At 46.6% G+C, this 15360-nt stretch overlaps 1 protein-coding gene across 1 annotated transcript in view; it reads left to right on the top strand.

Moving 5' to 3' along the window:
- Positions 1–224: 224 nt before the first annotated feature.
- The window catches only part of LOC139241458 (hepatic lectin-like), a 59215-nt gene continuing 44079 nt past the window's right edge, over positions 225–15360 (top strand). Inside the window, exons 1-2 of the mRNA XM_070870017.1 lie at positions 225–361; positions 1781–1900. Coding sequence (XP_070726118.1) covers positions 274–361; positions 1781–1900 — 208 coding nt within the window. The 5' untranslated portion in view covers positions 225–273. The remainder of the gene's footprint in view (positions 362–1780; positions 1901–15360) is intronic.

Genomic DNA, 15360 nt, shown 5'->3' with positions numbered 1-15360 from the left:
TTTGTGGTGTGTAACTGGTTACACTGCACTGAGAAATTAAACAACACCTGAACTAACTCTCTTTATTGGCACACTTAATGTACCCAATAGGTCCAGGGAGCTGAAGGCCACTTTCACCCATGGGCTCCTGCCAACAGCAGGAAATATTTACAGTTGTGGTTTTTCAGAGAAACAGAGAGCGCAGGAAGAGGAACTGTGTGAGATAAAAGGTCGCATTTCGCTAACTGCCTCTCACATGTTCTTCAAAGACCAGAAGTTCTTCCAGCTGATGACATGGAGCTCGACGATTATCAAACTCTCAACAATTTTCGTCCTGACCGACTGAGAGGAGACAGAGGAACACAGGAAGCGTTGAAGCCAGGTACCCATCAGTGATCTGATCATTATTGTATCATTTATTCAGTTTGAGTTAATCAGCTCAAATTCACTAACAGCCTCAGATCAATTAACAACAGCGAAAAGGTCATTTCTCATTGGTTGAGAGAGCATGTTGTCAGGAAATTCCATTTCTTCAGAAAAACTGATGGATTTTAGAGCTGAACAGTGAATAAAGCAGTGGGGTCATAAACCCCTGTAACCATCCCTTTAACTGATGGTGTTAACACACAGTGAATAAAGCAGTGGGGTCATAAACCCCTGTGACCATCCCTTTAACTGATGGTGTTAACACACAGTGAATAAAGCAGTGGGGTCAGAAACCCCTGTGACCATCCCTTTAACTGATGGTGTTAACACACAGTGAATAAAGCAGTGGGGTCAGAAACCCCCTGTGACCATCCCTTTAACTGATGGTGTTAACACACAGTGAATAAAGCAGTGGGGTCATAAACCCCTGTGACCATCCCTTTAACTGATGGTGTTAACACACAGTGAATAAAGCAGTGGGGTCATAAACCCCTGTGACCATCCCTTTAACTGATGGTGTTAACACACAGTGAATAAAGCAGTGGGGTCAGAAACCCCCTGTGACTATCCCTTTAACTGATGGTGTTAACACACAGTGAATAAAGCAGTGGATTCATAAACCCCTGTGACCATCCCTTTAACTGATGGTGTTAACACACAGTGAATAAAGCAGTGGAGTCAGAAACCCACTGTGACCATCCCTTTAACTGATGGTGTTGTTGGCTCACACTGAAATCTGTGAGGAAGGTTTTGAAGTAAAGATGCTGGATGAGGGATGGTGAAAAGTTGAAGAAATGATGAGGATAGAGGTGTGAGCTGAACGAATGGTCTTTATTCCTTGTACCTTGCAGATTACCCGAGTCAATGATACTTTGTGACTGCTATTTGTAACTGTCCGTAACTTGTGTCACTTCAATTTCCTGCCCAGTTTAGGGGCCGAAGTTGTCCCTCCCGACAAGGCCTCTGGCCACCTGAAAGTGTCTGCCACGGGGCAGCGCTGTATAGCCGCCGAAACCCTCCCTTGTGGGCCGGTGGACCGAACTTAAAATATGCAGAGCTCGCAGCGGCTCTCCCCTTTAACTGAAGGGCACCTCCGCTGCGGTGAAAAACTTATAAAAACAGAAGGTGCACCTCGTTTCGGGTGGAGGTGAATTTTTAACCCCTCGATCTCTAACCTGCTGCTGATGAATGTTCTTGAATTGAAGAAATGTGCGTTCGATCGGCCCAATCATGCAAAGTTTAAAAAACTCCAGTGTTGACAAGACTCGGCTCCTCTGCCTCTTCTCCAGGTCCAAATGAGAAAAGGTTTGGAGCCTTTTCCACAAGATGGTTCCCTCTCATCCTTTCAGTGATGACTTGCACTTACACTTTGCAGAACATGGTGTGCGATCAGCAGAGCCTGTCCGAGGAAAACAGTCATCTCTGGTCATCTACATTCTCCTGGGTCTCTCCATCCTGCTGTCTGTAGTCATTCTTGGCACTGCAGTTATACTGTGTAAGTTTTGTGAAATTTTAAACTTTGGAACTTATTGTTGTGAATTCTGCAATGACAGTTAACAAAGCTAATACAGCGATGTGCATGAAGCAGCATGTATTAATAATGTAGGTACTGGGCCGGAATTTGCTGAAACAGTAACTGTGTGAATGCCGCACGCCACTATTAATGTACAAATCGGCCAATAACTTGTGGCGGGGAAGGGACACCCTTGATGATTTGCGCTGCTCTGACGTTACCTTCGCAAAAAACGATATCTCGCCCTTAATCTCCCCGTGAGTTTCCTGAGGTTGCTTCATAGGTACCCTGTTAATAATGTGATATTTGTTAATGAGTGCTAGTCAACCTCCCTGGTCTATAAAGTGAACAATTAAATGTCTGGAATCTTATTCCGTCAATTAGTGAATTGTTGTTGGAGATTTTAAAAATGTCAAATTTAAAATTTTATTTTTTTCCTACTTTTCCTTCCTGTCTCCTTCCTCTGTCTCTCTTAAACCGATCTTTTGCTGACATTGAATTTACTCTCAGTCATTCCTAGTTCACTTCTCTGTGTTTAAATCTCATTAGTTAAGGAGTTAACCTGTTGTTCCCGTCCTTCACTCAGGTCCTAGATGCCCCTTTGCCCTCGCCACGCTGCTATGAGCTCGAACTTCCAGCAAGTTACAGCACAAAAACCCTTTGAGCTGAAGGGGGCAGGAAAAGTCCAACTAACGGCACATGGTGCGAGTTGCCCCACTCCAGCAAAATTTGGCCCAATATTAATTCAGTAGTGGGACCGGGGACCAGTAACAGTAAAGGTGATCCTACTCGACAGTGTGGGGCAGGACACATAACCACACCTTGTAGTAAATACAAGCTCACTGGTCGAACAGGGAATTGGTCACATCCTTACACTCCTGGGTTGAAGTTCCTTACAGCATTAGAGCAAAGATACACACATAGGGCTAGATTTTCGGTTCTGCTCATTTCAGAGTGGTAATGGCGGCAGGGCGGTAAAGTGAGCCTGGGTACAGTTTGCGTCTCAGTTAGCAAAATTCATCAGCTGGGCCCTGAGTGTGAGGCAGAGCGATAAGGGAGGCGTTACACCTCTTTTAAGCCGGCTGACCAACTGAAAATCCATTGCCAAAGAGCCGGCCTCGGAGTGCTCCAGGAGAGGATTCTGTGGCAAAAAAAAAATCACACCTGAAAGCACAACAAACATTCCCAATACCTTAAACATCCCACAATAAGCTACATCGCAAAAATAGAACAAAACAAAACCATCACACTTACCTCATTCACCAATTCCAGCACTCACCGCTGCTGGGACAGCTCTGATCACCTGGTTTTCCAGGCCGTCCCACCGTGGCACACTACGGGACGCTATATGGTGAGCACACAGCAAATTTCAATGTACGAGCAAAATACTGTGGATGCTGGAATCTGAAATAAAACCAGAGAATGCTGGAAATCTCAGCGGGTCAAGCAGCATCTGTGGAAAGAAAAACAAAGTTAACATTTCAGGTCGACGACCTTTCGTCAGAACTGCCAAATGTTCGAAAAGAACAGGTTCTCAAGCACTGAAAGGGGGAGAGTGAGAAAGAACAAAAGGGAAGGTCTGTGATAGGGTGGAAGGCAGGAGAGATTAGAGAGACAAAGGGGATGTTGGGTCGAATTGAAATGGTAATGGTAGAAGTTAGAAAAAAGTCAATCTGGATCATCATATGCAGTCTCTCGAAATTGAGGAAGACTTGCTTCCACTCTAAAAGTGAATTCTTGGGTGACTGAACAGTCCAATATGGGAATTACAGTCTCTGTCACAGGTGGGACAGACAGTCGCTGAAAGAAAGGGTGGGCGGGACAGGTTTGTCACACGCTCCTTCCATTGCCTGCGCTTAATTTCTGTATGCTCTCGGCGACGAGACTCGAGGTGCTCAGCGCCCTCCCAGATGCACTTCCTCCACTTAGGGCGGTCTTTGGCCAGGGACTCCCAGGTGTCGGTGGGGATGTTGCATTTTATGAAGGAAGCTTTGGGTGTGTCCTTGAAACGTTCCCTCTGCCCACCTGGGGCTCGCTTGCCCTATAGGAGTTCCGAGTAGAGCCTTGCTTTGGGAGTCTTGTGTCAGGCATGCCAACAATGTGGCTTGCCCAACGGAGCTGGTCGAGTGTGGTCAGTGCTTCGATGCTGGGGATGTTGGCCTGATCGAGGACGCTAACGTTGGTGCATCTGTCCTCCCAGGGGATTTGCAGGATCTTGTGGAGACATCATTGGTGGTATTTCTCCAGCGATTTGAGGTGTCTACTGTATATGGTCCACATCTCTGAGCCATACAGGAGGGCGGGATTGGGTGTGAATGGCAGAGTAATGACCAGCTGCCATTATAGACAAAGATTTAAAAAACGGAGAAGAACAAAACATAAGATGGGGGGGGAAGACAGCCAAAGATGGCCAGAGGTTATGCTCTGAAATTGTTGAACTTGATCTTGAGTTCAGAAGGCGGTAAAGTGCCTAAACGAAAGATGAGCTGCTGTTCCTCGAGCTTGCGTTGAGCTTCACTGGAACAGTGGAGGAGTCCGAGGATGGAGATATCAGAGTGGGAGTGGAGTGGAGAATTAAAGTGACAGGCGACCAGAAGCTCAGGGTCACACTGAACGGAGGTGTTCAGCAAAGCGGTCACCCAATCTACGCTTGGTCTTCCCAGTGTAGAGGACACCACATTGTGAGCAACGAATACAGTGTACGAAATTGAAAGAAGTACACGTAAATCGGTTTCACCTGGAAGGAGTATTTGGGGCCCTGGATAGTGGGAAGGGAGGAGGTAAAAGGTCAGGTGTTGCATCTCCTGCACTTGCACGGGAAGGTGCTGTGGGATGGGGAGGGGCTGCAGGGGGTGACTGCGGTGTGGACCAAGGTGTCCCGGAGGGAGCGGTCCCTTCAGAGTGCTGAGAAGGGAGGGGAGGGGAAGATGTGATTGGTAGTGGGATCACACTGGAGGTGGCGGAAATGGCGGAGGATGATCCGTTGAACGTGCAGGCTGATGGCGTGAGGACAAGGGGAACCCTGTCATGGTTCTGAGGGGAAGGGGTGAGAGTAGAGATGCAGGAAATAGAACGGGCATGGTCGAGGGCCATCTTAACCACGGCGGAGGGGAATCCTCGGCTGAGGAAAAAGACATATCAGAGGCACGAGTGTGAAAGGTGGCGTCATCAGAGCAGATGCAACGGAGACGGAGAAACTGGGAGAATGGAATGGAGTCCTTATAAGATGTGGGGTGGGAGGAAGTATAGTCCAGGCAGCTGTGGGAGTCAGTGGGCTTCTAGTGGATACTGGTCGAAAGTCTATCCCCAGAAATAGAGACAGAAAAGTCGAGGAAGGGAAGGGAAGAGTTGGAGATGGATTATGTGAAGGTGAGGGAAGGGTGGAAATTGGATGCAAAGTGAAGAACATTTTCTAGTTCAGGGCGAGAGCAGGAAACGGCACCGATACAGTCATCAATGTACCGGAAAAAGAGGTGAGGGAGGGGACCCGAGTAGGACTGGAACAAAGAATGTTCCACATATCCCACAAAAAGGCATAGATAGGACCCATGCGGGTTCCCATAGCAACACCTTTAATTTGGAGAAAGTGAGTGGAGTTAAAGAAGAAGTTGTTCAATGTGAGAACAAGTTCAGCCAGACGGAGGAGGGTGGTGATGGATAGGGACTGGTTGGGCCTCTGCTCGAGGATGAATCGGAGCGCCCTCAGGCCATCCTGGTGGGGGATGGAAATGGAGAGGGATTGGACGTCCATAGTGAAAAGGAGACGGTTGGGGCCAGGATACTGGAAACTGTTAAAATGACGAAGGGCGTCGAAGAGAGTGGACAAGGGGAGAAGAAAATAGAGTCGAGATAAGAAGAAATAAGTTCTGTGTGGCAAGAACAGGCTGAAACGATGGGTCTACCGGGGCAGTCCTGTTTGTGGATCTTAGGCAGGAGGTAGAAGTGGGCTGTGTGGTGTTGGGGAACTATGAGGTTGGTGGCTGTGGAGGGAAGATCTCCAGAGGAGATGAGGTCAGTGACAGTCTGGGAAATGATGGCTTGACGATCGGCAGTGGGGTCATGGTTCAGGGGGTGGTAGGAGGAGGTGTCAGAGAGTTGGCGATCAGCCTCTGCAAGGTAGAGGTCGGTTTGCCAAACAACAGCGCCGCCCTTTTCAGCAGGTTTATTCACAAGGTTGAAGTTGGATCTGAGCGAGCGGATTGCTGCAAGTTCAGATGGAGGTAGGTTGGAGTGAGTGAGTGAGGGGAGCAGAGAAATTAAGATGGCCGATGTATCATCGGCAATTTGCAATGAAGAGGTCTAGAGAGGGTTCGAGGCCAGAGGGAGAGGTCCAGGTAGAGCGAGATTTCTGAAAGCGTGAGAAAGGGTCGGCTGTGTGGGGGGAAGACTCCTGGCCGAAGAAGTGGGCAAGAAGGCGAAGGTGGCGGAAAAAGAGCTCAGCATTGTGCCGAGCTCGGAATTCATTGAGGTAGGGGCGTAAGGGGATGAAGCTCTGACCTTTGCTGAGGACTGATCGTTCGGGGTCAGAGAGAGGAAGGTCAGAGGCGATAGTGAAAACATGGCAGGGGATGAGATTGGAAGAAGGGATGGGATCAGGGGGAAGTGTCGGGGAGAAGGTTTCGGAGGGGCATTGGTGTCCAAGAGTTGTTGGAGTTTACAATCCTTGATACCTGAAAGGAAGGAAAAAGGTTTTTGGTGAAAGCGCCAGATTTCAAAGGATGCCGGTTTAATGCTCCCAGGCAGTGCTGCTCTGTGCCCCCGGCGGGACACTGGGATCTGGCCGGCCGCCCGGAAACCATCCCCGCCTCCATTACCGCCCCCTGGGGCACAAACATAGGCGGCAACATAGTGAAAATCCAGCCCCTACTAGGGAGACTCTTACCTCCTTCTGCCTGACAGTAACTGGACGGAATGGGACTGAAAAAAAAGACCTGGATTTATATCACGTCTTTCAGACCACCGAACCTCTCAAAGTGCTTTTCAGCCAATGAAGTACTTTTTGGACTGTTATAAACACAAACAGTAAAGTTCCTGCTCGTTCACTGGCCCGCGGACATTTTAATGCTGATGTTTTCTTGGGTGGTTGAGGCACTTGTTTGACTCAGACGGGAGCCTCATGAATAAATGTAATTCGGAGTCCTGTGATGTACAAAAGAAGGCTAAACTATTTTAATAACTGACTGAGCAGAGCCTATTGAGCCACATCAGCCACCTGTTCTAATCCCATCGCTGTTTGCACCCCGCACTCTTTGCAATCTTACTCTTTTTCCCTAAAAGTCTAATTCCCTTTTAAAAGGATTTACGAGGGTAGATTCTGATCTGTGGAGATGTGAAGAACTGCAATGTGACTGCTGGCTGCTATTAGTGTGGAGGCCATTTCAACTTCCCTGGGAAACTGTGCTCAATGGAGGGGCTGCCCCGCTCAGACCTGCCCCGTTACATCGCACTGACTGGGGGCATGTCTGGGGCTTTCCAGGACACGCCCAGGAATTCTGCCCATTGTGCCTGATAGACCCAGTGATAGGCACACTGCTGAGAGCGGGCACGGGTCCAGTTGTGTCCTGAAGAAGTCCCATGAATAATGAACACGGAGGTGATTGATCCTGAAGGGACTTATTACCTTCACAGAGTTTACCCTCTGATCCCTGAGGGGCAGGTCAACATTTTCAAACATTTATCTTTGCTTTTAGCCTCTGGGCCTTGTCATGGAGTTGCAGGGAGTTGCTCCTCAGTTCACCTGCTCAGTGCGGTGGACACCTCCATCGGGGAACTACAGCTGTGTGTGCCCATCTTGGATATCCCAATTACCCCATCCACAGGATTTGGGAAAGGATCAAGGAGACAGAAAAAGAGCAGCGAGAAGTCCCGCCCCGCTGCACTTCTGTCCCCTCAAAGGGTCAACGGGAGCTTTGGGCCAAGGACTCTCTCTCCATTCTCTTTGCAGCTCTTCACATCCCCACAGATCAAACCCAAGCCCATTACTTCCATCTCTATTTTTGTCTCTTCGCTCCTCTCTGCTCTCCTGTCTACTCCCCTTCCTATCACCCAGTCATGTCACCTTTCATTTTTCAAATGTCATTTGACCCCACAATTCCTTCTCCAACCCAGCCTACTGTCCTGGCACTGTCAGGTTTGATCCCCCTTTGGATAAGCCCACAGCTTTCCCCTGTGCCTCTGTCGAAGGGTCTATTGAGGAACCCGTCACTGCCTCCTTACAAGTAGCAACCCTAGCTGCCGCATCCTTCTCTTTTTCTCAATCTGTCCCAGTTCCTGTCCCGGTTCGTATTCCTGGCACTGACCTTGTCCCTATCGCTGGCACTGTTCCTATCACTGGCACTGTTCCTGTCCCAGTCCTTGTCGCTGACCCTGACCATGGCACTGCCCCTGATCTGGAATAGCTCTTGCACTACAGAAAGTGCAGTAATGCCATTGAAACACAGTTAGATAAGGGACTAACTTTTCATATTAATAATACCGTTTTAGTGTGAGCATTGAGTGCAAATTGGGCCACAAATGAAACGTAACCATATTTCACTGTAATTTTTCAGTCTCACAATTATCAGCCGCCCTCGAGGAAAAGTCGCCGGCCTTCAGGACCCAGCTGTCTGGAATGAGAAACTGTGAGTTACTGGAGCAATTGTCGTACAGGGACGGGGTGGGGTGATGGGCTAAACACTGGCCATTCATATCTGGGATGTGCTTCCAATCCAGCCCAGACTGGAGAAAGGCCTTTCACAACCTCAGGATGTCCAAAGGTGCTTTACAGTCAATGAAGTACTTTTGGAATGTAGTCACTGCTGTAATGTAGTTAACGCAGCAGTCTACTTGCACACAGCAAGATCCTGTAAACAGCAATGTGGTAATGACCAGAAAAGCTGTTTTAGTAATGTTGGCCGAGAGATAAATATTGGCCAAGACATCGGGGATAACTCCCCTGGTCGTCTTTGAAATAGTGCCATGGGATCTTTTACAGCTACCTGACGGACAGCACCTCAGGCAATGCAACACTCCCTCAGTACTGCACTGCGAGCATCAACCAGGAATTTGTGCTCACGTCTGAAGCGGGGATTGAACCCATAACCTCCTGACTCAGAGGCGAGAGTGCTACCCATTGAGCCACAGCTGACACTAAAAACATAAATACCCTGTGTGATGGCCGTAAGGGTCAAGCATGAAGTTTCACTCCAGTTCATAGTGTAGCCCACAACATAAAATGGGGTCATGGATGGCCAATGTCGAATACATTGACCATGTCAACTGGTGTAAAGAAAAGAAACAGATCCACTGGTGCTGTAGGGGGCGCCAGTGTAGAAGGAGCTTTACTCTGTATCTAACCCGTGCTGTACCTGCCCTGGGAGTGTTTGATGGGACAGTGTAGAGGGAGCTTTACTCTGTATCTAACCCCCTGTACCTGCCCTGGGAGTGTTTGATGGGACAGTGTAGAGGGAGCTTTACTCTGTATCGAACCCGTGCTGTACCTGCCCTGGGAGTGTTTGATGGGACAGTGTAGAGGGAGCTTTACTCTGTATTGAACCTGTGCTGTACCTGCCCTGGGAGTGTGTGATGGGACAGTGTAGAGGGAGCTTTACTCTGTATCTAACCCCCTGTACCTGCCCTGGGAATGTTTGATAGGACAGTGTAATTGGAACGTAAGAAATAGGAGCAGTCGGCCATCTGGCATCTCGAGCCTGCTCCGCCATTCAATAACATCATGGCTGATCTGATCTTGGCCTCAACTCCACTTCCTTGCCCTCTCCCCATAATCCTCGACTCCCTTATCCTTTAAAAATCTGTCTTTCTCCACCTTAAATATATTCAGTGACCCAGCCTCCACACCTCTCTGGGGTAGAAAATTCCAAAGATTCATGACCCTCTGAGAGAAGAAATTCTTCCTCATTTCTGTTTTAAATGGGCGACCCCTAATTCTGAGACTATGCCCCAAGTTCTGGATTTCCCTGTGAGAGGAAACATCCTCTCTGCATCTACCCTGTCAAGCCCACTCAGAATCTTACACGTTTCAATAAGATCACCTCTCAGTCTATTAAACTCCAATGAGTATAGGCCCAACCTGCTCAACCTTTCTTCATATGACAACTCCTTCATCTCAGTAATTAACCTCGTGAACCTTCTTTGAACTTCCTCCAATGCAAGTATATCCCTCCTTAAATAAAGAAACCAATACTTACTCACCAATAACCTGCTCACTGATGCCCAGTTTGGGTTCCGCAAGGACTGCTCAGCCCCAGACCTCATTATAGCCATGGTCCAAACATGGACAAAGAGCTGAATTCCAGAGGTGAGAGGAGAGTGACTGCCCTTGACATCAAGTCAGCATTTGACTGAATGTAGCATCAAGGAGACCGAGTAAAACTGAAGTCAATAGGAATCTGGGGGAGTCATACCTAACACAAAGGAAGATGGTTGTGGTGGTTGGAGGTCAATCATCACAGCCCCAGGACATCGCTGCAGTTGTTCCTCAGGGCAGTGTCCTAAGCCCAACCATCTTCAGCTGCTTCATCAATGATCTTCCCTCCTTCATAAGTTCAGCAGCCCGTGCCCACATGCTGCAAGACCTGGATGACATTCAGGCTTCGGCTGATAAGTGGCAAGTAACATTCACAGCACACAAGTGCCTGACAATGATTATCTCCAACAATCGAGAATCTAACCACCGCCTCCTGACATTCAACGGAATTACCATCACTGAATCCCCCACCATTAACATCCTGGGGGTCACCATTGATCAGAAACTTAACTGGACCAGCCACATAAACACTGTGGCAACAAGAGCAGGTCAGAAGCTGGGTATTCTGTGGAGAGTGTCTCACCTCCTGACTCCCCAAAGCCTTTCCATCATCGTCAATACGCAAGTCAGGAGTGTGATGGAATACTCTCCACTTGCCTGGATGAGTGCAGCTCCAATAACACTCAAGAAGCTCGACACCATCCAGGACAAAGCAGCCCGCTTGATTGGCAGCCCAAGCACCACCTTAAACATTCACTCCCTCCATCACCGACGTACCGTGGCTGCAGTGTGGATCATCTACAAGATGCACTGAGCAACTCACCAAGGCTTTTTTGTCAGCGCCTCCCAAACCCGCGACCTATACCACCCAGAAGGACAAGGGCAGCAGATGCATGGGAACACCACCACCTCCAAGTTCCACTGCAAGTCACACACCCTCCTGACTTGGAAGAACATCACCGTTCCTTCATTGTCGTTGGGTCAAAATCCTGGAACTACCTCCCTAACAGCACTGTGAATGCACCTTCACCACAAGGACTGTAGCAGTTCAAGAAGGCGACTCACCACCACCTTCTCAAGGGCAATTAGGGATGGGCAATAAATGCTGGCCTTGTCAGCAACAACCACATCCCAGAAACTAATTTTTTTTAAACTGTACACAGTACTCCAGGTGTGGTCTCACCAATGCCCTGTACAGTTGCAGCAGGACTTCCTTACTTTTATACTCTATCCCCCTTGCAATAAAGGCCAACATTCCATTTGCTTTCCTAATTACTTGCTGTACCTGCATGTTAACTTTTTGAGTTTCATGTACAAGGACCCCCAGATCCCTCTGTACCGCAGCATTTTGTAATCTCTCCCCATTTAAATAATAATTTGCTTTTTTATTTTTCCTACCAAAGTGGATAACCTCACATTTTCCCACATTATACTCCATCTGCCAAATGTTTGCCCATTCACTTAGCCTATCTATATCCCTTTGCAGATTCTTTAGATCCTCCTCACAATTTGCTTTCCCACCTATCTTTGTATCATCAGCAAATTTAGTTACATTGCACTCGGTCCCATCATCCAAGATAGATTTAATATAGATTGTAAATAGTTGAGGCCCCAGCATTTAAAATAATGAAAGGGATAGACAAGATAGAGGCAGAGAGGTTGTTTCCACTGGTCGGGGAGACTAGATCTAGGGGGCACAGCCTCAAAATATGGGGGAGCCAATTTAAAACCGAGTTGAGAAGGAATTTCTTCTCCCAGAGGGTTGTGAATCTGTGGAATTCTCTGCCCAAGGAAGCAGCTGAGGCTAGCTCATTGAATGTATTCAAATCACAAATAGATAGATTTTTAACCAATAAGGGAATTAAGGGTTACGGGGAGCGGGCGGGTAAGTGGAGCTGAGTCCATGATCTTGTTGAATGGTGGAGCAGGCTCGAGGGACTAGATGGCCTACTCCTGTTCCTAATTCTTATGTTCTTATGATCCCTGTGGAACCCCACTGGTTAGTTTTCCAACCTGAAAATGACCCATTTATTATGACTCTTTGTTTTCTGTTAGTTAGCTAATCCTCTATCCATGCTAATATATTACCCCCAACCCAGTGAGCTCTTATCTTGTGCAGTAAACTTTTATGTGGCACCTTATTGAATGCCTTCTGGAAATCCAAATACACCACATCCACTGGTTCTCCTTTATCCACCCTGCTCGTTACATCCTCAAAGAACTCCAGCAAATTTGTGAAACATAATTTCCCGTTCATAAAACCATGCTGACTCTGTTTGACTGCTTTATGCTTTTCTAAATGTCCTGCTACTACTTCCTTAATAATAGACTCCAGCATTTTACCAATGACAGATGTTAGGGTAAATGCAGTGGTCTATAGTTTCCTGCTTTCTGTCTCCCTCTTTTCTTGAATAGGGCCACTACATTGCGGTTTCCCAATCTGCTGGGACCGCTCCAGAACACTGGGAATTTTGGTAGATTACAACCAATACATCCACTATCTCTGCAGCCACTTCTCTTAAGACCCTAGGATGCAGGCCATGTGCTTTTAATGTCTTCTACTGTGAAGAACGAAACAAAATATTTGTTTAAAGTCTCTGCCATTTCCCCGTTTCCCATTATTAGTTTCCCAGTCTCATCCTCTAAGGGACCAATGTTTACTTTAGCTACTCTCTTCCTTTTTATATACCTGTAGAAGCTCTTACTGTGTTTTTATATTTCTTGCTAGTTTACTCTCATAAATTATCTTCTCTCTCTTCATCATGCTTTGAGTCGTCCTTTGTTGGTTTCTAAAAATTTCCCAATCTTCTGGCCTTCCACTGTTCTTCGCAACATTGTATGCCTTTGTTTTAAATTTGATACCATCCTTTACTTCCTTACTTAGCCACGGATGGTTTATCCTTCTCTAAGAGTCTTTCTTTCTTACTGGAATATACCTTTGCTGAGAGTTATGAAATATCTCCTTAAATGTTTGCCACTTGTTATCTACCGTCTTACCCTTTAATTTTTTTCCCCAGTCCACTTTAGCCAACTTTGCCTTCCTACCTTTGTAATTGCCTTTATTTAAGTTTCGGACACTAATTTGAGACCTAGCTTTCTCACCCTCCAACTGAATTTGAAATTCTACCATGCTATGATCACTCATCCCAATAGCATCCTTTACGATGAGATCATTAATTAATCCCATCTCATTACACATTACCAGATCTAAAATAGCCTGCTTCCTGGTATTGTTCTGAGAAACCTTCCCGAATACACTCTATGAACTCTTCCTCAAGGCTACCTTTGCAATTTGATTTGTTCGATCAATATGAATATCAATTATTGCCGTACCTTTATTATAAGCCTCCATTATTTCTTGATTTATACTCTGTCCTACAGAGTTGGCTAAAATGGACTGGGAAAAAAAATTAAAGGGTAAGATGGTAGATAGCAAGTGGCAAACATTTAAGGAGATATTTCATAATTCTCAGCAAAGATATATTCCAGTAAGAAAGAAAGACTCTTAGAGAAGGATAAACCATCCGTGGCTAAGTAAGGAAGTAAAGGATGGTATCAAATTGAAAACAAAGACATACAATGTTGCGAAGAATAGTGGAAGGCCAGAGGATTGGGAAATTTTTAGAAACCAACAAAGGACGACTCAAAACATGATGAAGAGAGAGAAGATAATTTATGAGAGTAAACTAGCAAGAAATATAAAAACACTGTAAGAGCTTCTACAGGTATATAAAAAGGAAGAGAGTAGCTAAAGTAAACATTGGTCCCTTAGAGGATGAGACTGGAGAACTAATAATGGGAAATGGGGAAATGGCAGAGACTTTAAACAAATATTTTGTAGACTACTGTAGACTACTCCCACCAGTGACATCTTTCTCTTATTATTTATTATCTCTACCTAAACTGATTCTACATCTTGATTTTCTGAGCCAATATTATTTCTCACGACTGCACTGATCTCATCTTTTATTAACAGAGTTACCCTGCCTCCTTTTCCTTTCTGCCTATCCCTCCGAAATGGCAAATACCCCTGAATATTCAGTTCCCAGCCTTGGCCACCTTGCAACCACATCTCTGTAATGGCCATCAGATCAGACCCGTTTATTTCTATTCATCTATCTTGTTACGAATGCTGCGTGCATTCAGATTTGTGTAGTGGGAGTTTTACTCTGTATCTAACACGTGCTGTAGCTGCTCTGGGAGTGTGAGATAAGACAGTGTAGAGGGAGCTTTACTCGGAATCTAACTCATGCTGTACCTGCCCTGGAAGTGTTTGACGGGACAGTGTAGGGTGAGCTTTACTCTGTATCTAACCTCGTGCTGTACCTGCCCTGGAAGTGTTTGATGGGACAGTGTAGGATGAGCTTTATTCTGTATCTAACCCATGCTTTACCTGCCCTGGGAGTGTTTGATGGGACAGCGTAGAGGGAGCTTTACTCTGTATCTAACCCATGCTGTACCTGCCCTGGGATGACGACACTTGATGACTTTATTGTCAATAGTGCTATGTCTCACTTTGATGTAGAAACATATTTAGAAAGAACATTTTTTTAAAGTACTTGTGAAATGCTGAAAGATATTCACATGAACAAATATTTGCTCCCACACACCGTTTCCTCATGACCACATCTCCTGCCTAAGTTTTTCTCACAGTATGAGTTGCAATATTTTGTTGTATTCAGTTACCTTTTGGCTGGTTGTCAGAGCTGGTGAATGCAGCACTTTCTGTTCTTTCAGCTCCTCAGTACTCGCTTTTCGTGCCTTTACAAGCGTTGTTTGTGTTGGAAATATCCTGAGCTTTGCTGCCACTGGCTGCAGGCAAAGACTCCAAACTCCAACAGAAAGTAAATCCATCAACTTGCAAATCACTAACTCCATCCCTTCCCCATCACTGTCTCCATCCCTTCCTTCCCCATCACTGTCTCCATCCCTTCCCCATCTGTGTCTCCATCCCTTCCTCATCACTGTCTCCATCCCTTCCTCATCACTGTCTCCATCTCTTCCCCATCACTGTCTCCATCCCTTCCCCATCACTGTCCCCATCCCTTCCTCATCACTGTCTCCATCCCTTCCTTCCCCATCACTGTCTCCATCCCTTCCTCATCACTGTCTCCATCCCTTCCCCATCACTGTCTCCATCCCTTCCTCATCACTGTCTCCATCCCTTCCCCATCACTGTCTCCATCCTTCCCCATCC

Source organism: Pristiophorus japonicus, unplaced genomic scaffold, assembly GCF_044704955.1.
Source record: "Pristiophorus japonicus isolate sPriJap1 unplaced genomic scaffold, sPriJap1.hap1 HAP1_SCAFFOLD_1089, whole genome shotgun sequence".
NCBI lineage: Eukaryota > Metazoa > Chordata > Chondrichthyes > Pristiophoridae > Pristiophorus > Pristiophorus japonicus.
This window is presented reverse-complemented; position numbering and strand designations above follow the sequence as displayed.